At 43.5% G+C, this 27,357-nt stretch overlaps 1 protein-coding gene across 1 annotated transcript; it reads left to right on the forward strand.

The window, feature by feature from the left end:
* Nucleotides 1-10,616: 10,616 nt before the first annotated feature.
* Nucleotides 10,617-13,133, forward strand: LOC133927734 (G-type lectin S-receptor-like serine/threonine-protein kinase LECRK4). The gene has a single exon (XM_062374144.1). The coding sequence runs from the start codon at nt 10,617-10,619 to the stop codon at nt 13,131-13,133; it is 2,517 nt and encodes an 838-aa protein (XP_062230128.1).
* The last annotated feature ends 14,224 nt before the right edge of the window (nt 13,134-27,357 follow it).

Below are 27,357 nucleotides of genomic sequence, written 5' to 3' on the forward strand. Positions count from 1 at the left end.
CCCGAGGAGGGGTAAGAGTGAGGAAGAGTATGCCATGTGCATATTTATGCATTCATATGGAGTTCGTTAATTTGTTCGCATCAATGTCTTACTTCCTTAAGTTGGCTTATATATGATGCGGTTGTGAAGGTTTATGCTAAGAGAATGTTAAAATGGTTAATGTTGCCGTTGGACTTGCTTAACCACATTTTATCTCGATGTTGATAATCTGTTTCGTCTCTCATTTCTATTTAAAAGATGATTACTTATTCAACTATGGCTAAATAGTTCTTTAAAGCAAATTCACTTGCTGAGATTTTTGAATCTCACCTTTGCTTTCTTTCCAAGTACTTTTTGAGGTGTCGATCGCATGCGGGATGGGTACCTGCACGTCGCTTGCACATTCACTTCTCTCTTTTGGTTAAATATGTTAGGTTGTTAGATGATGATGTTTTGCTATGTGATGTATATTTTTTTGGCCCGTGGTGGCTTAGATGTATGTTTGAGGCTTGTTCCTCCGTTTCTAGGATGTGTATGTTGCTAGTGTGATGTTTTATAATCTATTATCTGTTTGTGGTTGTTTGTTACTAGTTATACCTCTAGTTTCAGGGGAGGTGCTGCCGAATTTTTCTTTTGGTAGCCCTGCAGGTTGGTTGAGTGACATTCTGGGCTTGTTGTGGTCCCCGAGGTGTTACAATTAGTATCAGAGCCTAGGCTTTAGGTCCTAGATAATTAAATTTTAAAACTGACACACTTGCACTTGTAGGATGGATTTTGGTTGCATTTGCATCACATGCGCCTGTTTTTTTATAAGTATGTATGCTTATTTATTCCTTAAGTGTTGTTGTTGTATGCTGAATCGTTGGTTGTGGTTTGTAGATGCCGCCTAAGGTTCAGGGTTGTCGATCTGGTCGTGGAGGGCGGGGAGGATGTGGTTGCACTGCGATGCTAGGGCGTGGCGATGCGCAATCAGTTGCTGAGTCATTCGTGCCAGATGTTGGAGGTCAGGTAGACCTGGTTGCTGCCCTGAGGGGAGTGCAGGAGGTGTTAAGGACGCTAGGGTTGGGCCAGGGTTAGGCTGCTTGTGCTGGTTGTCTCGCTGTTGCGCCCTGGACCGCTGCAGCTAGGCTTAGTAGTGGGATAAAGATACGAGACTGTGTTGGGTTGAAGCTCGATAGCTTCGACGGATCTGGTAGTTCGATTCAGACAGCGGATTGGTTGCCCTATATGGTGAAGCAGCTTGAGGCTTTTGAGGTGGGGATGCAGGACCGTGTGCGCTTTGTGACTCAGCTGCTGAAGGGAGAGGCTCATATCTGGTGGGATAGTGTGTTGGCCTCCAGGTCCGTGGTGTTGGGTAGTCCTGGTTGGGAGGAGTTTGCCTGCCAATACGAGAGGCAGTTCTACCCTGCTGCTTTCCTCAACAAGATGCATATCAAGCTGGAGCAGTACACTCAGGACAAGAAGTCAATGGTAGAGTATGAGGTTGGCTTCAACCAGATCGTTCAGTTCATGCCCCATGTGGCGCACGATGAGGCGGAGAAGGCTCAAAATGGAATGATTACCACATGCGGTTCCTTATATGAACCGCCTATGTAAAAGATTATTTTTAGAAGTGGTTTCTTATGTAAACTGCCTCTGGAAATAGGATGATTTCTACAGGCAATTCCTTATGTGAACCATCTGTGTAAAATATTATTTTCAGAGGTAGTTCCTTATATGAACCATGATGATTCCTTATGTGAACCGCCTCTGGTAATAGATGATAACTTATTTTAAAAAATTCATATTTTTTTCATACGAAATAGGATAAGGATAAATTTTAAATGAAAAGTATAGCCCTCGACGAGATCTACAACTTTGTAGTGAAACCTTTTCATTTGAGGTCATTTAGATGTCCAAATAATCATTTGAAGTTTCAGACAGAAGAAATAAAAAATATTGCATATGCTATTAGTATCATTAGTACTTCTGTGATGGGATGGTAAAGACGTATCGTGCGACGTGAGAGATTTCGGGTTCGAGTGCCATGAACCACACGCGCTCGTAATTTGCTCGAAAAACTGGCCGGGCCAATTTTTTTTTTGGCAAAAAAACGTCGATTCAGGGACCGATTAACAGAAGTGGTCCGCTTAAGGAACCGCATGTGAAAATCTATTACCAAAGGCAGTTCCGCCTGTAAAAAGTAGTGGCTAATTGTGAAAAAACAAAATTTTCTCACTATTATGCCATTTATTAGTGGTAAAATATATATTATATCACATTAGTGAGGAAAAAGTAGTGATAGAATGTTGTTTTGTCATTTTTACTAAGTTAACTATGACTAAATAATTTTTTTTCACTCTTATGTACATCTGTGATAAAACATTATATCGCCACAAGATATTACGTTAGTGACGAAAAAATAGTGACGACATATTATTTTGTTACTGTATCAGTTTTATTGTGACTAATCTATTTCTCATCACTATTATATAGTTTATTAGTGATAAAATGCCATATCGCCACATGATGACACAATAGAGATAACTTTTCAGTGGTGTACTATTGCTTTGTTACTACTTCTTCAGAAGTGTCGAAATATGACGTCATGACAGAAGATCTTATCAGTGACAACTTTGTAGTGATGAATTCCTGCAACATCTGCAATTTTTGCCAACAATCCTCACATATTAAATAAAGTAGTCATGTTGGCAAATAAATCGCCAACGCTACTCTTATACTCCATCCGATTGTAAATGTAGATCGTTTTAGATTTATACATAAAGATTAAGAAAGTAGATCAAATGACCTTATTGCCCCTTATTTATTCTGCATTGAAAAAGATAACTCATTCATTTGTGAGAATGATAACATTTATTAAACAAGGGTAAGAAGGGAATAAAAGAGAAAAAAATGCATAGAAAATCGTTGGCGAACTCATCTCATCCGAAAATCGTCGAGACCCGAGCCCTAGTCGTCGAGATTGAAGCTCGCCGAGCCGCCATCGCTGTCGCTTCGTCCGACCTCGCCGCCACGCCGTTCCAGAGCCAATCAATGCAGCCCGAGCCCACCATTGCATGCGCCTGCCCTTGCTGAAGCTCTCCCCGCCGTCGCCTTGACCCCTGCGCCGCCGAATTTTTTTATTTTTATTTTTTAATATTATAAAAATACATACCTATTTAAAATATTACACATCTAAGTGATGTCGCTCGTTAAAAAGACGATAGTAAGGTGTCGCATTTCCAACTAGAAATACCTTTTAAAAAAATAAAGATATTGCCCTCCTAACAAATGGCATCTTAATAAATAAATAAAACACTGCGTTTCATTGCTCATAAATTTCTAAACATTATCAAAATAATCATAATTTTTTTAAAAATTATGCTATAATCTATCTAAAAAAATTCAACTGCCCCACGTGACGATAGCCTAAATATACAATACTTTAAAATAGGTATGTATTTTTGTAAATATTGAAAAATAAAAAAAATTCCCACCAGCAGTGTGCCGACGCAACTGCACAATGTACAATACCATATCACAGACAGTACAATCTATCTTTTCTTTTTTCTTTATTCCAACGCACAGACGCATGCGTGCTGCATAGAACGAATCTTTGGCATCATGCTTCACGTGACACTCCGATTCTCTGCATCATAGACCGCACAACCACCATTTATATCTCATGGTGCAATTCAATTTTATTACACCATATCTCATACATCTACTATGTAGTCTCGTGATAGGATCATCTTTACATATACCGCTCATTAGCCTAAACGTCTCACATGACTTTATGATCACTTTAACCTCGGTCCCTCCCTGAGCGTAGTCCTAATCCTATCAACGACCACTTTCACCTTCATGACACACTTGTATATGAATAAAAGCAACAAACAATTTCTAGCACAAATTTCACAAACTTAACGCATATCAATCCGCACAACACTATTCACATGAGTATATTACACATATTAAAACCATAAATATTATCAAGCTACTACAAGCATATCCAGCACATCATCGCATGCACATCATTTAAATCACGATATTAAATCACTTTGTATTTTTGCTAATTTCACAATAAAACTAATTTTACCTATTTTTCAGCATACATGATCACACAAATTCCTCAGGGGTAAACCCGCATTCATAAAAATGTGTTTTAGACATGCATCATTGAAGCAAGAATACCATGTACGATCAGCAACAGATATTATTAGCATTTGGAGACTGCGTGAAAGCAAAAGTAGTGAACAAATGAAATTAATTTCTAAATGGTGCTACTCTTTAAAATTTCTCTGGTCTTTATAGATCCTTATGTTGTCACTAAACTAGGATCAACCAATGAAGAAACACACATGCTTGATCGTGGGAGAAAATTACTCGAGAACTTTTATCGTGCGGCACAACTAGCACCGTTTTCTCTTTTGTTTCCATAACCCACACTGATTATATACATTGTTTAGGCATAAATAGCATTGGTCCTCACGTATATATGGTAAGTAAGACTCCTACCAAAACATACATAGAACTTGCCTTGCATACACGCATGCAAATCAATACTAGCCATAAATGCTAATATACTTTCTAAACAACAAGATTAATTTCCAACAATAATCTATTAATCTTGTTCTCTTTACATACTCTAATCTTATGACTTATCTCGCACTTGTCGACGCACTTGTCGACGCATTTGGACTCATCTATGACTTGTCAGATCTTGTCAGACATGCTGCCAGCCCTGCTCTCATGAAACTTGTGCACTCACCTTGCAGCATGATGCCACCACGCACGGCCGTGCCATGCGCTCCAATGTAATCTCAGCGACACCTTTGCAACAGCATCCACACCTCCACATCCATATCCAGCTAGTAATCCTAGTTGCCACCAACGGAGTTGAAAGTACAAACTTTAAATTAAAAGGTAAAACATATGGAAAAAAATAAATTGAAAGATTGACGTTTTGAATTACAAGTTGAAAAATTCTAGTTAGAAGCTTGAAATTTTGTATTGAAAGTTCAAAATTGTTCAAAGTTCAACATTTTGAGCTAAAAATTCAAAATGATTTTTTAGTTCCGAGTTCACCTAAGGAAACATTCAATTTTCAGAGTTGGCGATTTGAACATTTCAGAACCCACTGAAAGTTCTCAACCAAAACTATTCAAATCCAATTTAATTTACTTTTTTTAAATACAGGATGAATGCCAAATTTAAATTTCAAATTGATATTGTCTTGTTGCATGCACAAAAGATCAACAAAACATCCCCGTCACATTCTCGAAAAACAGCGAAACATCCCCGTCACCTTCACACAGTGGAGTGCCTGGACGACAAAGAAAGCGTTATGTCCACACTGTGCTTGACCAAAATTGGTCCTCTGCATTTGCGTCTTCAGTACGGCTATTCACAAATTGAAGGAATTGGTTGGTGGTCATTGCTTTGCAGTCGGTTTCTTTGCATCCAATGGAGCTTCTCAGAAACTTTACCTAATTGCTCTTGGTGACAGGACTTCTCGTTGAGTTTTCTCCCTTGGATAGGATAGCAACTTAACTTGTCCAAAAGTCTTTTTTTATGTACCTACGACAGCGACGTAACTTGCTCAAAAGTACTAGTTTTTAACAAAAACTTGTCAATTTTTTACCAAGGCTTGGTTACTTAGGTTTTCCTAGCAAAAAATGATCAAAATGCTCTCAGTAAATAATACAGATGTTTGTGGGCCACTATAGATAGGAGGAAGCTGTTTAATATGGGGGAAATTGAAAGATGTGCCTTGAGAAATATGAAGTGAAAGTAGTTGTGAAAAATAATTGAAGTGGATCAAAGTGACAAGTATTTGTGGAAACCCCTCAAAGTGATCAAAGTGACAAATATTCGTGAAGGAAGTCGTAGTCAATTTGGAAATTGCTTTTCATCGATCAAATGAAACAGACATTCCGCGTGGAATGTGTGCACCGCGGGCCAACTTTTCTCGTGACTTTTTCAAATTCACGCACGTCGTGGGGTGTCATGTTCTAGCTGTTGTATCTTTTCCATCTTCCGTTTCGTTGTTTCCTCCATGGCTCCATCAATGAAATGTGACCACAAAGAACAGTAGACCAAGAACATCATTGGTATGCCGTACAATTTCCTTGTAGTGGGGTTGCAATTCCCTCCAGGCTACGCCTAAATAATAAGATGGCACAATATAACCGCTCCACATGGACCACACTTTTTTAAGGGAATAATAAATTCCATTAACCGGAGTGCATTGCTAAATCGCTGGCCACCAAATAATTATGGATATTGATACAAACCGGTGCACTATGCATAAGAAAATCGGCACCAACCAGACACTCCCACCCATGCGCTGCTAAGACATGCGCATACTTTATTATAATTTCAATGAACAAAATTAACCGAAAAACTTATAAAATTCAGCAGTAGCGCATTCTTCAACTCACAGATTATGCCACCAACAGGAGACATATCATATACCCCTCCACACGGCCCATTCTTGCCAAGCAGAGGTTCAGGACCAGAAGGAGCTGGCAGGAGACATGAAGCCACTACTCTATGTAAATCTCCCCCGCCTCTCTTTTTCTTTCCTCCCTGTGGCCATGATAGCAAGAAACCAAACACAATTTACATTGTAATATATTTCTTTTTAGATGAAGGAATTTCTTTAAAATAGCAAATTATAGTCTCAATGTTAGAAACAGACTACCTTTTTAAATTTTTAAATTTCCAGTCTCAATGTTAAAGAGACGGTGGTGATGGATAAAGTTTTGTCAGGATGCAAAGAACCCAAAATATCTATTTTTTTCTTTACTGTAGTGAGTTTTTTTTCTTTCTTTGCGAAAGTTGTAGGGGAGTATATTGATCTTCTACAACTATAGAAGTAGGTGGTGAGTCTTTGTTTTGATATTCTAGTGTTTCAAATTATCCTGCAGTAACTAAATTTTCAACCTTCTTATTTGTTGCATCTTTCTTAAAAATGTTCTATTCATTCCAAACTATGATGGTATAAGATATCAGTTCCATTTATTTGTTGTTCGGATGTCAATACCACCATTCCCAAGACACAGAATGGCCATTATTTTACTTAGCAAAATTATTTATAAGATTAACTATATTGAAATGACTTTTAATTAGTGAAAAAATATTGATACAGTTCCAAATGATAAATCTAAATAATTATGTATATAAATGGATAATGTTTTAAAAGATCAACTGCATGCCTTAACGTTTTAAGATGACATTTATTCTTAGACTTGGTATTATTCAATATGGCAATACCCAAATGATACGAGACGTGGTAAACTAGAAAAAAAAGATGGAGCAGATACGTTCATTTTTCACAATTTACAAATATGGAAGTACATGAAAATTATTGTGTGTTTCGTGATCGTTAGCCCCTTATGCACTCTATGCCAAACTCTTATATGCAGTCTATGCCGAAGTGCCAAACCAAAATGAATATGAACATTACATGTCACGTATAATTTGAACCCATTTTTTATTACATGGACAGTACACGTATAACATGGTACGTACCCAAATCTGAAACACGGTTCACTACCTGTGTATTTGAACTCTGTGCCGGCCATATGTATAGTTTTTTTATCGTTCTTGAAGTCACGGTACTCCTTCTGTATTTTTTTAAGGATGTATTAGGATTTAAAAGAGTCAAACTTAATACGTTTTGATAAACAATTAGTCAAATTATATGTATATTTAGTGTACAAAAGTTGAACCAATATATTTGTATTCCACAGATCTTTTAATTATACAATATTGATTTTGCAGCAATTGATAATATATTGTAAGAGAAATTAATGGTCAAAATATACTAAAGACTTTTTTAAATCATAATACACTCTATGAAAAGAAATGAAGGGAGTACTTTTTAATCATTGCATGAAGCAGAATAAGACAAAAAATATTTGAAAACTAAACCAATGACAAAAACTGAGAGAGAGAGAGAGAGAGAGAGAGAGAGAGAGAGAGAGAGAGAGAGAGAGAGAGAGAGAGAGAGAGACCATACTTGTGGTGACATCCATTGCATCTATATATAGAGTTATAAGACAATATGAACGGGAGATAGAGAATCGTAAGAGATACAATGTGAATACGAAATGGAATGCTAAGGGATAGTGTGAACAAGGGATAATGCTTATCCCCTAAGTAATCTAGATTATGTCCTAAGCATACACATTATCATCCCCACAATCGTAGCGGGAGAATCGCGGACGCTCGGACTGGAGTGGAAGCTGACGGGTACTCTATAGTAGATGGTAGCCCTTGTTGCCAATGATGAGGTAGCCGAGGATGAGGTAGTTGTAGCCATATCCGTGTAAAGGTTGTCAATGTCGAGGTAGCCATGGTTGTTGCCGTGGAGATAGTAAATGTGGTCGGGGTAGCCGATGTCAAGGTATCCACACAGGGAGCTGTGGGAGCAAAGGTGTGCCAAGAAGAAGATGGTGATGCAATTGGGCAGTCATCGAGGAAGAGACCGATGTTGATGACAATGCAATCAAAGCCGTCGTAGATGAGGTGTCATCCGATGGTGCCAAAACCGAGTGCGCAATGGGGAAGAAAGGGCACATCGGTTTTGCTAGAACTGGGTGCACCAAGAAAAGGGACCAACACAAGTAGTCTGCCAGTGTCTAGAGGGGTGTAGAAGCAGTAGCAAAGGACTCAACGATGGTGGCGGTGCATGGCAACTGCCGCAGAGTAGACAAAAGGGGGAGGAGAACACATTGCATGGGAGCATGCAAATAAAAAGTAGAATGAGGCACCAACGACATAGTTGTGTTGGACTAGACAAAAAGCACGGGACGGAGACTAGAGAGGTAGTGGCTATGCTCGGAGTAAGCTAAGGAGGACCCCGTTCAGCATGGACGAAGACCATTTGTGTGCAACAACATGGGTGGTGGTTATGTGGCGGTGATGCTGCAACAAGCAGAGGGTGATGCAATAGCTTCCCATGCTTGCTTGGGAGGGGTAGAGCCAAGAGAAGGGATGCTAGTGTGGAGTGGGGTTGCACAGCCCCCGGGATCATCTCCCAGGGGTGGCATAGCGGAAGCTTTTGTGGACGAGGAGGCCCAAGAACGACAGCAATCTGATACCACGAAAATGAATAGAGAGAGAGAGGGAGGGAGAGAGAGAGAGATTTGGTGAAGCTCGACACACTTATGGTGCCATCCATTGCATCTATATGTCATTGTAATATCCTTAGAGAGACAGAGAGAGAGAGCCGGTTGTGAGACCGACCCGGCCTCGAGGTTGTGCCTCATAAAGGGCAGGTGGGTCGGCCGGCTAACCCTAGCCATTGCCCACTGCCACCACCGCCGTCGCTTGCCTGCACCGCCGTCCACCCGAGCCGTCATCCGCTGCTCACTTGTTTCGCCACATGTGATGCCACCACCGCTTATAGCATGGCCACGCGCCAACCCCAGCCTCGGCTGCTACTGCTGTGCGGCAAGGAGGAAGCAGCATCAAGGAGCAAGGTCAAAACAGAAAAGAAAGAAGCAAGGGAGACAAAAAAGGAAGAAAGAAAAGGAAAAGAAAAAGGAAAGAGGAGAAAAAGAAAGGAAGAAAAGGAGAAAAGGAGAAAAGAGGAGGAAGGGGGGTTTTCGGGGATTTTGTCAATTTCGTCACCAAATCGTGATCCTCACATTAAGGGTAATTCCTACGTAATCCCTAGTTGTTCATAGATAGAATTTGATGGTCGGAATCGTTGCCAAAGTTTGAGAGATGGTTATGGACGATCTGTTTTTGAGTTAAGAATTACATGTGAGTAAACAACACCCATGAACAATTGTGTCTATGCATGTTGCATACAATTAGAAATTAAATGTGTAATTAAAATGTTGGTCAATTAAACGTTTTCTTGGTTGATTTGGTTGTGTGTATCGGGTCTAGAGTTGTATCGAGTTATGAAGTTGTATCGGATCCAAGGCTTGGGCTGTGATGTTCACTTTCCACTTATAAATATAATGCCTGTGAAAAATGTGAGATTTTGTTTGTCCAGGAAAGCAGTAGTTACAGGGAAAGCTCTGCTAAAATTTCTAATAATTTTCAGATTTAGTGGGATTTTAGATGAGGGGTGATAGCATCCGGGTTTGTAGAAATCTGAGGTGTTTCAGTTACATGACAATGTGAACGAGAGATAAAATCATAAGAGATACGATGTGAATAGGAAATGGAATGCTAAGGCATAGTATGAACAAGGGATAGAATGCTGGGAGACAATATATGTTTATCTCTGACGTAATCGAGACTTAGTCCTAAGAGCATGTACAATAGGGTGTTTAGAGAAGGTGCTTATGAAAAAAATTGGGTTTTTCTAACTGCAGTAGCACATGTGCTTAGACAGAAGGCGAGGTGCTTACTTAAGCATCGCTACTTATATTAGTGTTAACAAGATAGTTAACTATATTTAAACACTTGTAGTCTTTGTTAGCATTGAAAACTATAATTTTTATATAGGTGTTTAACATTCTCTTTCCTTAAACACCTAGTTACAAGGTGCTTAGCATTGTTCATGCCCTAAGCATACAAGTGTGAACAAAAGCAATGACTTAACAAAATATCTAGTCAACTTACAAATATGCAACCCCTCTCTCCCTATAATATGTGAACCGATCGAGCAGGAAAGAACCTATGCAGCAGTTATGGAGCCACTGCTTCCCTTTGTACTCTACCTGGCTCCCATCCTTCTCATATTACTAGAGCAGCCTCGTTTGTTCATGAGCGCTGCTGCCCAAACCAACAAGCTCACTGTTGGATCCAGCATAACACCCATTGGTCCCACTCGATACTTGACCAGCTCCTCAGGCATCTTTGCATTTGGCTTCTGCAACGTTGATCCTAGTCTCCATCCAACCCAGCTCCTCCTCGCCATATGGTTCGATTTCGGTGCATCTGATTGCACGAACAAGACGGTGGTGTGGTTCGCGAGAGATCCGGCCTCGAACCAAGCGGTGATTGCCACGAAGCAATCTGTTCTTAGCCTTGATCACAGCAACCGGCTATCCCTCGTTGAGGGCCAGACGACGCTATGGAGTCCTGGCCAACATCTCGGATCCACTCTCGTGCTGCTTGACTCCGGAAGCCTCCAGCTCCTTGCTGTCGGAGTTGGAGGCGGTGGTGTATCGTGGCAAAGCTTTGATTATCCAACCCACACTCTCCTCCCAGGCCAAAACATGACCAATACCTCCAGAACATATCTTCTGTCGAAGAACACAGACACAGACTTCTCCCCTGGGCGTTTCACTCTGATAGTTCAAGATGATGACAATATCGTCTTGTACATGAGGGACCCAGACCACACCAGTTCCCCTGCCGGTAATACAGGTGATCCCTACTGGGATTCCGGGACCTGGCATAGTGGCAAGGTTCCAACTATTGTCTTCGACAACTCCGGGAACCTCTTCTACAATGACAGCATGAACGGTTACAAGAATCTGACAACCAAGCGGCCGTCCAACTCCGCCGAGAGTTACTACCATTACGCCGCACTGGATCCAGACGGCACCATCCGTGTCTATGCCCACCAGAAGAACAACACGGATAGCACCGCGTGGGATGTTGTCAGTGTGTTCCCAGGTGATGGTTGTAGCAGGAAGACCAAATACGGTATACAAGCCATGTGTGGCCCAAATGCGTACTGCAAGGTATCCTCCTTGAAAGAGCAGCGCCTAAACTGTGAGTGCCCAGATGGCTATGTGTTCGTGGATGAACAACATAAATACAGAGGCTGCTGGCCAAACTTTGTTCCCCACAGCTGCGATGGGAAAGACCACTCCGGGGAATTCACGACAGTGAAGATGGATAACACTGCCTGGAGTAATCAATCAGCATACAATAAGTATCCCACAACTGCATTACAGCAATGCAATACCTCCTGCTTGAACAACTGCTTCTGCGTAGCCGTATTGATCGACGGAAGTAGTTGCATGGAGGTGGAGAAGCTCACAGACGGGAAGCAGGGAAGCGGCACCGAAATGACAGCACTGATCAAAGTAGCAGCAATCAGCTCTTCTGTTGCGGTCCAAGGTCCAACGTCACCGAGAAGCATATGGCTTTACATAATCATTGGTATTTTGGCAATTTCATTTGTGGCCTCTATCACCTATTCCCTTTGGCAATGCTACGCCAGTAAGAAGGCCGCAAGGAGGAGGTTATCAGTGGGACTCAGAACTTTCACTCACAAGGAGCTTTACCGAGCAACCAATGGCTTTAAAGAGCTGCTGGGCAAAGGCGGCTTTGGCGAAGTATGGAAAGGGGAAGTGAGTTCTCTACATCCACCTCATGTCGCAGTGAAGAAACTCATCAAATTGAACGAGCACAATGAAAGGGATTTCGAAAATGAGGTACAATCTCTCGGTCGGATCCACCACAAGAACCTGGTCCGTATGATTGGATACTGCAAAGAAGGGGTGCACCGGATGCTGGTGTTTGAGTACATGCAAGGAGGCACCCTTGCCGATTTCATCTTCCGATTGGATAGGCCATGCTGGAGCTGCCTCGCTGAGGCTGCAATAGGCATTGCCAAAGGGCTGGAGTACCTACACGAAGGGTGCAAATCCCAAATTATCCACTGCGACATCAAGCCCGAGAACATATTATTCGATGACAAGCATACTCCAAGGATAACAGATTTTGGGATCGCAAAGCTCCTTGGAGACCAAAAGACGCAGCACACGGTCACCACGATTGCAGGTACGAGGCCATATGTCGCACCCGAATGGTTCGATGGTGGGGGTAAGGTGGACAACAAGGTGGACGTGTACAGCTTCGGTGTCGTTCTACTGGAGATGATATGCTGCAAGAGGGCTGCAGGACAGCAGCTGGATAACGTCCAGGGTCACGGCACAGTACCTGCCCTGAGAGCCTGGGCAGAGCGCTTGATCAGGAGTGGGAGGGCCGAGCTGTTGATGCAAGGAGAGAGCGAGGCGCTGGTGGACATGGAGAGCGTGGAGAGGTTCGCGCGCGTGGCGATCTGGTGCCTACAAAAGGACCCATCAACCAGGCCGACGATGCGCAAGGTGGTGCAGATGCTAGAAGGCGCCGTGGAAATCAACCCTCTCCCTGACCCTCCAAGGCCTCCGAGCTTCTCTGCAATACTCCCTACCGGCAGTGAGACCAATCACTCCAGCAGCACGGCTAATGCCCTCCAGATCGAATGATCCTACGCTCTGCTCAGCTAAGTAAACCACGTTTTGCAAATTGATAATATTTACAGTGAAATTGTCAGTTACTGTGTACTTGGATGTAAATTTACTTCTTGTTTTCATGGGACATTCATGGAGCTAGTGTAATTGAGTCTAGCAGTTGTCTTTGTTGCGTGTTTGCTTAATCCTGTTGTATTGTATTCCGGGGGGTGGCAGTCCCGGAGTTTCAGTGTGACTATATTTGTGTCTAGGTGTTGTCATGTAATAATGCTTGTGATACTAGACTATGGATATTATTGGATAATGACTCAAAACGAATTTCTAGTCTAATACCACTACATAAGGCACCTATAAATATAAGTCACCCCTTGTAACTATATACCATCAATAATAAAATGTCTTCCGTGATTTTTTACCTTCTCATTGGAGGGGTTTAACATGTTATCGAAGATTAGTTCTTGACAATAAATCCATAATTGAACTGGGGTACCTTCGAGATCAGGGATCGAGCAGGAAATAAGACGCGCGATGTATATAGGTTCGGACCCCCGAAGAGGAGTAATACCCTATGTCATGTGGGATGATATTGTATATAGATTGTCCCGAGTACAAGCAAGATGGCTAAACATATTACAATGGAGTAGATCGGATCTAAACTAATCTAGGGTTGAAGTTGTCGAGTATCTCCAAAACTAAGGTCTTGGTGCTTACGTCGAGTTGTGTAGGCGTGGTTTGTTATGAGTTGTCCTTGGAGGTCAGGGTCCTCACCTTATAAAGAGGTTCTGGTGCCGCCTTAATCCCGACCGTAGTCAATAGGGAGTCCTTCATCTTGTTGATCAAGGTAAGACAGTCGAATCCAGCTTAGATACCAGTCATGCTCAAGTCGGTAACCCGATCGAGACCTTCCTAGTATAGACTTTCATGATCTACGGGTATACCGGGCTCCACAAATTCGGATCCAAAATATTCGGAGGTGTCCATCAGGTATATGGTGTACCCTATTCATGTATAGTATACTCCTTATGTGCATATATCCTATAGTTAGATATTCGACAGTAGCCCCCTAACTCTATTCAACAGGTAGGATTTCCACAAGCGTCTACTCGAGTACTGCCAAGTCTAAGCCTAGTTGAGCAAGGTAGATCAAGCTTGCAGTCGAAAGAATCAAGCAAAGGATTTCCTGTTCCGAGTATCAAGTGGAAACGCTATTGGGTCGAGCGCCCTACCGTTGTCCGCACTCGAAGCTAAAGAAAGGCTTGAAAACTCAACTTCTTGACATCCGTCTCTAAGTAGAGTTAAAAAGAATTCTTCAAAATTTAAACCATTGGGTATAGACACATTTAATGCACTCGAATGGGTGTGCAAAAAATTTGCACGATGCCATCATCCCATCTTTCACGCTGAATGAGGCGTCATAGTAACAAGAGTAGTTACCAAAGAAAATGTTAAGTACCAGGCTTTATATTCGTACGAACCTGGATTGTAGCTATTCTTCATCCTCTCACCACAGTCTCATGCTTCAAGCTTTCACCTTTTTTTTGCCCAAGCACGCGTCACCGCATAGCAATCTTGCTCCATGACTTCTAGCCCTTCTGCGAACACCATTGCTCCTTCCTCTCCTGAGAAAGAAACCAATTTGAAGGCCACTGACACCTCCTCTGAGCAGTTGGATGAGATGAGGTTTTTGACTGATGTTTGGGCGATCTTGACAATGCAAGAATCGAAGCTTCAAGAACTTGAGGGTGAAGGAATCGTTCCTCCTCCCGAGCTGGCCAACTAGAGGCCAGCGTCTGGTGAGGAATTCCCATCCTGCCAGTTCAATCATGAACTCGTGGTGTTTGAATCATTTTTTTGTTGCGGTTTCAATGTTCCCCCTTCTAGATTTCTTCTCAACATTCTTGACCATTACCAAATCGAGCTCCACCACCTAAATCCGAACTCAATAACCATGCTTAGCGTATTTGTATGTGTGCGAAGCCTTTCTCGGTATCGCACCGAGCTTAAGCTTGTTCCAGTATTTCTATCATCTGGAAAGTAATACTAAAAATAAATGTGTTGGAGGTTATGGTTTCCAACTGCGTAACGGAATGAAGAATTCCTATACTCCGGTTGTGCTAATCTCCTCCTGGCAAAAAGATTGGAAGAAGAACTGGTTTTATGTCTCCAACCCTGACCCGGTCACCTCTCCCTTAGTCTATAAGGGCCTTCAACCTCACCCAAATCCATCCTAGTCGAAGAAGCACCGCGAGCTTAACCACACTGCATACTACGTCAAGAAGATTGACGAACTTAGATAGAGTGGTTTGACTGGGTGGCATCTGGCCAAAGACTTCATTAGTCGAAGGTCGAGTTCCCTAAAAGCGCGGGATCACTTCGCGTGGGACTATACCGGAGACAATGATATCTCCCGGGATGCGGCCGGATGTAAGATTTAATTAGAATTTTACTGCTTATGTAACTGCAGTCGAACTCTTTTGAGTGACTCCTTCTTTCCTTTAGCCCTGTTCCTGTAGGACACTGCTGCTCGATTGAGAAAATTATTCGCTGAAGAGGTGCCACCATGCACTATTCAGCCCAACTCCCTCAAGAATCATCGACCATCGGTGAGAATTTGCTCGAATTGAGAAAATAGCATTGTTTGCTTCTTTCGATCTGATCTGTCTTTGTGACTTCAGGTTCCAGCCTTCCGCCAAGAGGATAGCGTCCCCATGACCGGAGTTCCTGTTCCTAAGGATTCCTCCCGCTTCGGCGCTAATGACAAGGCTAAGGGAAAAACACCAACTGATCAAGAGGCTGAAGGGTCTCTTCTATCCAAGAGATCGACTTTACTCTATGATCCGCAGCCCCTCAAGCGAACGTGGATAAAAAAATCTACTGGTTTTGAAATCGAGTCCTTAGATGATCATTTATTTGACTGCTATCCTGGTTATCGAACATATCCCAACTGACACCGGGTCTGTATGGGGGCCTTATTATAGGGATCGACTGTTGCATCCCCACAAACACCTCCTCGAGAAACCACCGCGCATGATGACTCGGTAAGAGAGGTAACTCATAGCAAATTAGCCTATTTACATTGGTCAATTCTCTGAGGATTAACTCGATAAGTTTAGAATGATGACGAGCCATTGTGGGCTAATTTTCTGCGGGTAATGGCTTCCTTAACTTCTTCAGACTCCCAAGTCATCCCTTCAACACAACCAGCCCCAGCTGCTGGTATGATGAAGAAGAAAGTCACCATCAAGAGGCAGAAGTCAACATTATTTCACGTATCCCAATCGCCAAAAGGTTTTGCTCGAACAATTATCTTGTCTTGTAGCCTTCCTTTTCCTTCCTCACACTGTTAATCGTAGATCGTTCTCCCTGAAGAAGCTAAAAGAACAGACGATGAGCGATCCAACCGACCAGCTAATTCAGTCCTCTCCAGTGACGTTGCCTTCACTTCCTCAAGTAGAGAAAACTCCTGCAGACGCACCTGATACAAGCCTACAAACCAACAAAGCTGAGACCCCAACTAATGATCCTTGGACAAAAATAGAGGATCTCTTCAAGACTGTAGGTGTCAAGATTGCCGCCGCTCAAGACGCTATGGCTATCGAGCAGGACACCATTGCAGCCGCATGAGACGCTATGGCCGCCGAGCGGGACACCGCAGTCATCGCGCTCCAAAAGCTAAAGGATCAGACTTTAGACCGCATGAGCCAATTCGACCTCCATAAGTGCCGAGACAATGCTTGGGCTCCTCAAAAGCTACAACCCCAACCTCGACATATCAGTAGTGACAAGGGATTCGATTGTTCAGCAGAGGAGACATCAAATGTCATCCAAAGTGTCAATCCTCTGATCCCTACCTTCGTTGAGTCCCTAGAGCTCAGCCTGCCTGATGAAGAAAGTGAGGGCAGTCTTTCTGGCTAATTGTTCACAGTGATTGACTCGAAACACTTGAAACTTATCTGTAAACATTACTATTATTTTGCTTATCCAGTATGCTCTTACCATTATTCCCTTGTTGATGAAATAGAGTTAGCATAAGTAGATGCAAAAACCGAATAGCACATGCTAAAACCATCCTCGAAACCTACTTATCAAATATTCGCCGATACCTAAAAGCTCAATTAAAAATTTTATTAAATGCATTAGACCTCGAGTGACCACTCAAAGTATCCTCAATAACAAGAAAAAGACTAGTATAAAACTAGAAAGAGAAGAAATAACACGATGATTTTTGCAAACTTTTAGCCGACTCGCGTATTTGACCTGTGGACGAACATGAACTCGATGGAGAACACATATGAGACCGACTAGAACTACAGAACCATTTTGGCCGTTAGCATGGGATGTCTGACAATCTCTTGTGCTGTTATGCTTTATGAGGTATAGTTGTTCGTCATCGACCCAACACATGACTCTATTGGTTCTATCCAATGCAGTTGACGCAAAGCCAGATAAACTTTTGCAAAAAATGTGTATTTACAGAACATGGTATTACTATGTAGCCCCCGACTCTCTGGTCGAGAAGAAGATTTCTTGATCGGAGAGTAAGAAAGAACATACATGTACCATCGAAAGTATATGATGTAGCCCCCGACTCTCTACTCGATGACTGGATTGAGTGGAGAGTAAATCCGCAGCATTAAAAGTACACGATGTAGCCCCCGACTCTCTGCTTGATGTGATAATCAAGATAGAGAGTAGAGCTGTAGCATCACAAAATACCCGATGTGGCCTCTGACTCTTCGCTCGATAATTGAATTCGAGTAAAAAGTAGAGCATCAGTGCTAACATAAAAAAATGTAGCTCCGAGCTCTCTGGTTAGCGTGATACTTAATCAGAGAGTGAAGCATAAGCATCAAAATTATGCGATGTAGCCGCCGACTCTCTGCTCGATGACTGGATCAAGTGGAGAGTAGAGCGTAAACATCAACTCATTATGCTCAAAGGCGTAAACCTTCGAGTGTATGGCAGTGATTATGTTCTAGTCATCTAGTGAATTCGAACAATCAGGTAGGTGAAAATTAAAACCCACTCCCGTTCATGCTCGTTTTCACCGCAACCTCTGATTTAACGTGTCATAATGACACGACATCCTTCTGCACAGAGATTGGACACGCCATAATGCCTTTGTGATGTTTCGGCTTCCGCCCAACGTGTCAGCCTTGAATTACCGTGCACCCGAGGCGGCCTTGGAAATTCAACCGTCGTTATCGGATCTTGACGACTCCAAACCTTTCCGTTCGACCCGTTTCCATGACTATAAATAGGGGGAACCCGAAGCCGTTCATTTCCCAATCTACTTTCGCTCTTCCCTGCACATTACTCAGTATCATTTATACAACTTGAAACCATGGCCTCCACTCCACCGTCGTCTCCCGAGCAATATCCAGAAATCGAAGAAGTGGGATCTCTCACCCCAAAGCCTCTCACCATTGTTCTGCCAGAAGTCATCATGGTTTCCTCCGATGAGGAGGAATCGAGTGAGAGGCATGGGAGGAGAGGGAACAAAAAGTCCGTCGGAGGTCCTCGACCCTTCACCTGGCACCTCCGGCGCTTTCTCGACGCCGACGCCACGGAGCGAACAGCGCAGGAGTCAGTGACGTGGACTGCATAAGGAGGAGATGAAGATGATGGTGATCTTGACGAGATCATCGACCAGGTCGTCCCCCGAGGTCTTCGATTTGAATGTTGAATTCTAACCCACATACACTGTATAGGCACTAAAACATGAATTCTAAACCTAATTTATCCACTCCACAAACACGATTCGAAGGCCATCTCATCCATTCTCCTCCTACCATCTCCATTTCATCAAGGGCAAGAGAGGCGTTGCAATACTCGATTTGCAGCCCCTAAACTCGAATTCATCCATCCTAAAACGTACATTCCCACTAAAGAAACCTAGGAGAACTCACCTAAGGTTCTTGTTGTATTCGGAGACCTTCGGGTGGAGAAGAAATTGATGGAAGAAGCTCGGAGAAGGGATGAACTACCTGCTGAAATTGCAGAAAAGAGAGGTGACGAATTTGATTTGCAAAACCTCCAAACCTTCATGCATGTGAGCAAGGATTAGATGGATGGAAAGCTAGAGAGGTGGGGAACATCATGGAGTGACATTCATACCTTACTTCTTGCTCCTTGAGTGTGATTTTGGGTGGGGAATGAGAGAGGGAGAGGGGAGAGAGCAGCAGCCTTGCTGCCGTTCGGTTTGGAGGGGGAGTGAGGGCGTGGGAGGGTGAGAGAGTGAGGGAGAGGGACTGCTGTGGTGGCAGCCGAGTGGGAGAACAGAGGAGGGGTGAGGCCAGCCCAAGGTGGGTCCCATGAGCTAGAGAGAGAAGCTAATTTCAGCTGCGCAACTATTATAAAAACAAGCGCAGAGATTATAACTTCTAAGCGAGACTTAAACTAATGAAAATCCTCGCGTCGGTTATGTTTAAAACACCAAGCCATTATCAAACCACCAAACGAGATAACAAGAAAATCATAATGCTTAACATTTAAACAAGATGCTTATGATGCTAAATTATGCTTAATGACGTGACTACAAAATTTGGGATGTGACAGGACCCTTGCGCTTGTCACCAGGTTTGTTCTTCTTCCCCCTATTCTTTGAGGACTCGGGCTTGTCCTTGCTAGACTGAGGATTTTTGGTGTGTGTCTGGGATTTAGCACGCTTTGTGTACTTGTCGGCCAGCTCAAGAGTTCTTTCACCATATTGATCTTCCGAGTAGCAAGCTTCTCGGCCAGATCTTTGTCCTTGACGCCTCGCTTGAAGGTGATGATGACTGAGCTGTCGGAGATGTTCGGGATCGTATTGCACCTATCACTGAACCTATGAATGAAGTTCTGAAGAGACTCGCCCTTACCTTGGTTCAGCTAATGGATATCTTCTTTCGTTCCTGGGCGCTCGAACGTTCCATGAAAGTTGGCCATGAACTAAGCCTTCAGCTCAGCCCACAATCAGATTGAGTTGGGCAGCAAGTTCAGCAGCTAGGACCTTGTAGGTCCATCAAGGGTGGTTAGTAGGTAATTGGCCATTACCCTGTTGTCAGCACCGGCTGCTCGAATAACAGTGGTGTAGATCTGTAACCACTCATTGGGGTTGAGCTTCCGTCGTACTTCTGGATCGGACCCACCTTGAACTTCTCGGGCCATCGTATCGACCAGAGCTCGAGTGCGAAGGCTACATAGCCTCCATCGAATTCTTCAGGAGGAGATGGAGGGTGATTGTTACACCTATTGTTTCGAACAGGGGAGTCACGTCGACTGTCTCATCCTGGAGGTCTGTAATCGTTATAACGACGGTCGTCATCACCGCGTTCCTCACGGTGGTTATCTATCACTCTCCGTAGGTCAAGCCTATCGTGAGGGATGCGGTTCCTTCGGTCTTCCTGGTTCATGCGCCTATGGATGGGGTAGTTACAGTCTGGCACGTAGGATTGTGCTTGAGCTCGACCACCCGAGCTTCCTATTTGGGATCCCTTGAGTTGGGGATATCTGTATCCGTGACTCCTCAAATCAGCGCCTTGCTGGATGGGGTGCCTAGAGGCATTGTGGTTATTCACTAGAGCCGCCTGGATCTGAGTCGCATTAAGCAGAGTCTTGAGCTAATTGACCATCAGGGTTAGGGCATTCATCAGATCCAACTCAGGGAAGGACCTTAGAATCATATGAGCACCTTGGACGTTAGCTTCTGGGGTACTGAAAACAACGCTGCCTAGACTTGGATGTGGTCGAGATGATGTGGCTCCGCGTTCTCTATGTTGAGGGAGTTCATTCCTTGATCTTGGAATAATTGCGGGTGGGGGCACCACCTGAATAGCATGCCTTCCCAGGCCAAGTCGACGTCGAATATCAGGGTTCCCCTGATTTTCCTTCGCCCGTCGATGATGGGCGCTATCGGGGGCCTGCAGAGCCCCAGCTATTGCTGCTAGGTTCTCGGGGATTTTTTCACCATCATTCATCACAGTGTTTGAATCCTCCAAGTTTTGCTCGATGGATGTACCATCAGCTCTGGCCATAAACACAAATCAATATGTTCGGTTGTTCTGGTCATTGATGGAGCTGTCGCCACCGCTATCCTGACTCCCACCTTTGCTATCGGTGTCCATGAACTAAAGAACATTAGGCTCCTTGGGATCCCACTCGAGGTGTCCCATCTTGCGGTATGTGTCCAATGGGCTGGACTCAATGATACCGGTATGGATCAGTTCACCTTGATCGTCCCAGCGGTATACCATCGTTCCGAAGGTGATCTCTAAACCAGCAGGAGGTGATGTGAAGATGACCGCCGCCGACTTGAAGTGGTCGTAGAAGCTGGTGTCGAAGAATCCAACACGAATGTGCACTTGAGACATGATCGATCCTGAAAAATAGATGAAGCCCCTTACCTGGCGTGCCAACTATCAAAGACTAGTTCTTGACAATATGTCCGTAATTGAACTGGGGTACCTTCGAGATCAGGAATCGAGCAGAAACAAGACACGCGATGTATACAGGTTCGGGCCCCCGAAGAGGAGTAATACCCTACGTCTTGTGTGGATGATGCTGTATATAGATTGTCTCGAGTACAAGAAAGGTGGCTAAACCTGTTACAATAGAGTAGATCGGATCTAAACTAATCTAGGGTTGAAGTCGTCGAGTATCTCCAAAACTAAGGTCTTGGTGCTTGCGTCGAGTTATGTAGACGTGGATCTGTTATGAGTTGTCCTTTGAGGTAAAGGTCCCCGCCTTATAAAGGGATCCTGGCATCGCCTTAGTCCCAGCCGTAGTCGATAGAGAGTCCTTCATCTTGTCGGTCAAAACAAGTCAGTCAAATCCAGCTTAGATACCAGTTGTGTTCAAGTTGGTTAACCCGATCAAGACCTTCCTAGTATAGACTTTCGTGATCTCTGGATATACTGGGCTTTACAAATTTGGATCCGCAATATCCAGAGGTGTCCATCAGGTATATGGTGTACCCTATTCATATATAGTATACTTCTTATGCGTATATATCCTATAATTAGATATTTAACACATGAAAAATGGTATTAGAGCCATCCATTCCTCTACACGATCGATCGATTCCCTACCGCTTACACCACACACCAGGGTTCAACGTTGTGCGTGCTCCTAACTGGGATCGCACGACCTGGCCTCATCTGTCACGTCACATCGCGCTTCTTCCCGGGACCGCATCGCCCGATCCATCGCACGCGCCATCTCCCAATCATTGGTGGCCTGCCGTCGTCATAAGTTCATCACAAAGGTGCAACTATGCCTGCCAGACAGGTCTCTTGTGAGGCTCTGCACCTCTCGCTCCTGGGACGCCGAGATCTCATCACCTCGCAGCATTACCGTCCACTGTGTTGCCTCCGCACGTTCTTCCAGGGGCGAAGCCCAGTGGACCATACAGGGTGCGGATGCACCCAGGCCAAATCAAAAAATTAGTTGTAATCATCAAAATTTCACCGTACACGCACCCCCTTGGCCCAAATTGGTGCACCCGTAGCCAAATTGGTGCGCTTGCTTCGGCCCAGCTCCTGTTCGACGAAACGGTGAGCCCCCAACTCCAAGGCCTTCTCTCCCGACGCCCGACTTTGTCGCCCACTCGCCCTAGGCCCTAGCTGCCGCGGCGCCTCCACGAGCCCACCGGCGAGCCGTGCTCCTGCTCGGCTGCTCCGCGCCTCCGCCGGCCATCGACTCGCCGTGTGACTACGTGAGTGGCGAGTATGTGACGCAGGGACCCGTGCTCCAGCAGTCCTACTCGAGCAGCTCAGTTGCTCGCCTAGTCGCCTACAGCCTGCTCTGCACGATCGCACCTCCGCCTGTCTGCCGGCCGTCAGGCCTGCAGTTTGCTCCCGTGTCTCATTCTGCTCCCGCACCCGCGACTCCCACGAGGCTACAAGCCTACCGGTGAGCCCACCCGTGTCTTTGCTTTCGTTTTTCCTTCACTTGCTTTCAGTTGACCAATGATACAACTCAGAATTCAGAAAGCTCTTTGACATTGGAAAACATAGACCAAAACTGAACAGCTTATGTGTTACTTTACAAATTGAATTATCTCTTTACTTAAAAAATGTTGTTAGGGTTAGAATTGGGGATTTCTTGATATTTATGATAGTGTGTAAGTGTAAGTAACTAATATTTAAATAATTTACAAATGATAGGTAATTTCATGGAACAGTTTTATAAAAGGAAAGCACCAGAGTCAGATAGTGCCAACAATGCAAGGAATTTATGTCCAAATGATATCAATCGGGAAGAGGAGATTAAATATGATCCAGGCTTGAGGAAATTAATTGATGATTACCATCCTAATCAAAGAGAGAGGGTGAGAAGAAAGTACTTGGAGAAAGGGTCATCCCAACCTCGTACATGCAATTTTCCATTCTCACATATAGGAGAAAGCCCAAGAAGATTTATTCCAAAATGGTTCGATGAGTTTGGAAGTTGGATTGAATACAGTGAATCCAAAGATAGGGCATATTGTTTTTGTTGCTTCTTGTTTAGAGATAAGAAGGATGCCGGATATGAAGCATTTGTTGTTAATGGTTGGAATAGTTATCATAGGAAAGAAAGGCTAAAACTGCATGTAGGTGGTGTTGGTAGCTTACACAATAAAGCGACTATGAAATGTGATGATCTGTTACAACAAAAACAGCACATTGATGTTGCATTCCAAATTCAAAGTGAAGCCGGTAAGAAGGCATATTTAATTCGGCTAAATGGATCCATTGATGTTGCTAGGATATTGTTAAAGAAGGATTGCTTTTTCAGGGCCATGATGAATCGGATGAGTCCCACAACAAAGGGAACTTTAGGGAATTTCGTGATTACACAGCGAAGCAAAATCTTTCTTTATGCAAGGTTACACGTAAAAATGCATCAGCTAACAGTCTTTTGGTAGCTCCTGAAATCCAAAGGGACATTGTTAAATGTTTTGCAAAGGAAGTGCTACATTCTATTCTAGAAGGAATTGGGTATGATGATTTTTGCTTGCTAGTTGATGAGTCTAGAGATATTTCTTGCAAAGAACAAATGGTTGTAGTTTTGAGATATGTTGATAAATGTGGAATTGTGAAAGAGAGATTTGTTGATCTTGTTCATGTGAGAGAAATAACTTCTACCTACCTCAAGTCTTCCATTGATGCTCTATTTGCAAAGCTCAAGCTAAGCTTAAATCAAGTTAGGGGCCAAGGCTATGATGGTGCTAGAAATATGAGAGGCGAGTTTAATGGATTGCAATTATTGATCATGAGAGAAAGTCCTACAGCTTATTATGTTTATTATTTTGCTCACCAACTCCAATTAGTCCTTGTGGCCGTTATGAGAAAGCATAAAGGCGTTAGCGATTTCTTTACTATGATTTCTAACTTGTTGACTGTTGTGGGTGGATCATCTAAGAGAAGATACTTGATTAGAGATATCAATTATGAACATGTGAGTAAGGCCTTAGGATGTGGATAACTTGAAACTCGGATAGGATTAAATCAAGAATAATGTCTTCAAAGACTCGAAGATACTCGTTGGAGTTCCTATTATAAAACTCTCAAAAATTTAGTTGACATGTTTCCTATAATAGTCAAAGTGCTGAACATTATGAAAAAAGATGATCAAGGATTGAAAACATAGAGATCAAGCATCGAAGCACACGACCTGCCACAGGGCGCGAAGCCACAAAAGATCCATATCAAATCTGCTGTGCCACGCTGACGTCAGCACATATTAGACTGACAGTTTGCGTAGCTGAATTTTTTTAATTGAAAATTGCTACATGCACACATATCAGCGTACTAGGAATTTCATGGTCCTTTCTTTTGGTTGAAAATTGATACACGCACCCACAGCGTACCAGTATTTTTTTCCTTTAGAAACTACCATATTTTTATCTGTATTTTTCCTCACTATATCATCCACTAAATTCTACATTGAGAAGTTCGATGACAAGATCAGTTTTCCCATATGGTAGGTTCAAATAAAAGCTGTTCTCACACATGCAGACATACTAAAGGCATTGCTTGCTAAACTGACGGATGTGTCAAATGACAAATTAGAGGAATTAGATGAAAAAGCAATTTACGTCGTACAACTCTGTTTGTCTACAGACATTTTGCATAGTCATTAATGAGACAACTGTCATCTCATTGTTGGCGAAGTTGGAAACGTTATACATGAAGAAAAGTGTTTGTTGGTGCAAGAAAATATATCTTCCACGAATAAAGTACGGTGAGAGCCAACTCACTAGAGTGGGTCAAGCTTGGAGAAGAACTAGAGAGAAAAACAATGCCTAGAGTGATGAAAAATTTGTCGCCCCTATTACCATGTGTCTAAGGTCAGTATTTATATTGCCTTTCAAAATGTAAGTGTACAAGCATACCCCTAAAAGAGTAGAGATACAAGTTATCACTATACAACCGAGACCTAAGACCAGCTAAGTAAATTGCTCGGACCCAGGTAAATCTTCAACTTACTCTGATGACATCATCTAATTGGGGCAAGTGGGTGCAGTGCTTGGTCGGTCGTCGACTGTGGCGTCAGCCCTATCCAGTGTGTCAGATTGGCCACCAATTAGACCGACATTAAATGCTGATCACTTCGTGGCAGGCAGATGGCAACCGGTAGGCTCCTTTTCTTGCTGATCTTTCTGGAGGGGCCAATCGGTTCCCTAAGGCTCCGGGAGTCAACGACCTCCAGGGGCCTGGGTCTCCGTAGAGATTCCGAAGCCCGCTGGCTCCGAAGGAGCTCTGAAGTTGAGTGGCCCTTGGACTCAGGCTGGCGGAGCCTAGGGCGTCGGGGGTCCTTGATGGTGACCCCCAACAGCAGCCCCTTGCGAGGGTGGCTACGGAGCGACCATCCCCACGGTTTTTTGGAGCAGGGCCTCCGGCAATCCTTGGCTCCGCTACAGTGTGGCCCATGGTCCTCTGATTGATTTGAGTTGTTGCAAATGGCCAGCCCAATGGTCAAGCCAAACGCCTAATGTCACCGTTACTAAGTCGTAGTGGGAAACACGATGCCTCTGCGTTAAATGCAGCCTGTGGTTAGTAGTACAATTATACCTTACTAAGTTGTAGTGGGAAACACGATGCCTCTGTGTTGGAGGGTCATGGAGAGCGGTTCTGTTTCCCCATGATAGTGGGAGGAGGGACGGGACAGGACGGGACGTACGCCTGCGCCCCGAGGGGGCAATAATTCCTCCCCGTGTCAATAAAGCAAGAGTCTTGGTCGAATGACATCCTTATTTGGCACTCTTGCTCTTATTCTCCATTGGTCTCTTGCCCACGCCCACCGGCCCCAGCACTCCCAGCCTCCATCGCCGGTGAACCCTCCTTACCGTATCCCAAGGACATCATGGCTCGCTCTGGCAGTCGTGGCAGAGTTGGCTCCATTTCGAGGGGCCGAACGGCCTCCGGGAACCCTGCCACCACATTGGTGACCTAAGCCACAACCGCCCATTAGGTAGAATCAGCTTTCGCCGCAGGCGCTGCGGGTGAGCCGTCAGCGGGCGGGGCCACTGATGGCGGCAAAAAAAAATAATTCTTCCTACACAATTATGTCGAATCGGCAATAATAACCCCCTTCACTGCCGGTCCCCGGCCGTCAGTGATATTCGGGGACTATCACTGGCCATTGTCCATTGCCGGCACCAAAACCGGTAGTGAAGGTGGTTTTGGAGCTAGCAATGAAGTCATTTTTTGTAGTAGTGATTTTTGATAATGTTAAATCAAATTTGTAGTCCAATGAGAAATTTGATATTGATTCTCATTCTAAAGTTAAAATTGAGGGTTTAATTGTTAGAGCTAGATCCTCAAATAAAAGCAATTCTTCTATATCTAAATCAAGAGACCATAAATCTAAAAACTTTTGTCGTTATTGCAGAAAAATAAATCATAATATTTCTCAATGTTTCAAGTTGAAAAACAAGACAGAAAGGAGTAATAAGACTCAAAATGAAAAATCCGTTGAGACTAGTTTTATTGCAAACGAATCTGATGATGAGGTTCTAATCAACACTACTAATTTGAGGAATCAAACTGCATGAATTATTGATTCAACTTGCACTTTTCATATATGTCCATATAAAGAGTGGTTTTCTACTTATAATCATGTTGGTAATGGTGAAGTTGTGGTTAGTGATGAGTCTCCACTTGAAATTATTAGAATTGGTTCTGTTCAAATCAAAACCCATGATTGCACTGTTAGGAATCTTACAAATATATGTCATGTTCCCATAATGAAAAGAAATATTATTTCTTAAGGCACA

This window comes from Phragmites australis, chromosome 8, assembly GCF_958298935.1.
Source record: "Phragmites australis chromosome 8, lpPhrAust1.1, whole genome shotgun sequence".
Lineage (NCBI taxonomy): Eukaryota > Viridiplantae > Streptophyta > Magnoliopsida > Poales > Poaceae > Phragmites > Phragmites australis.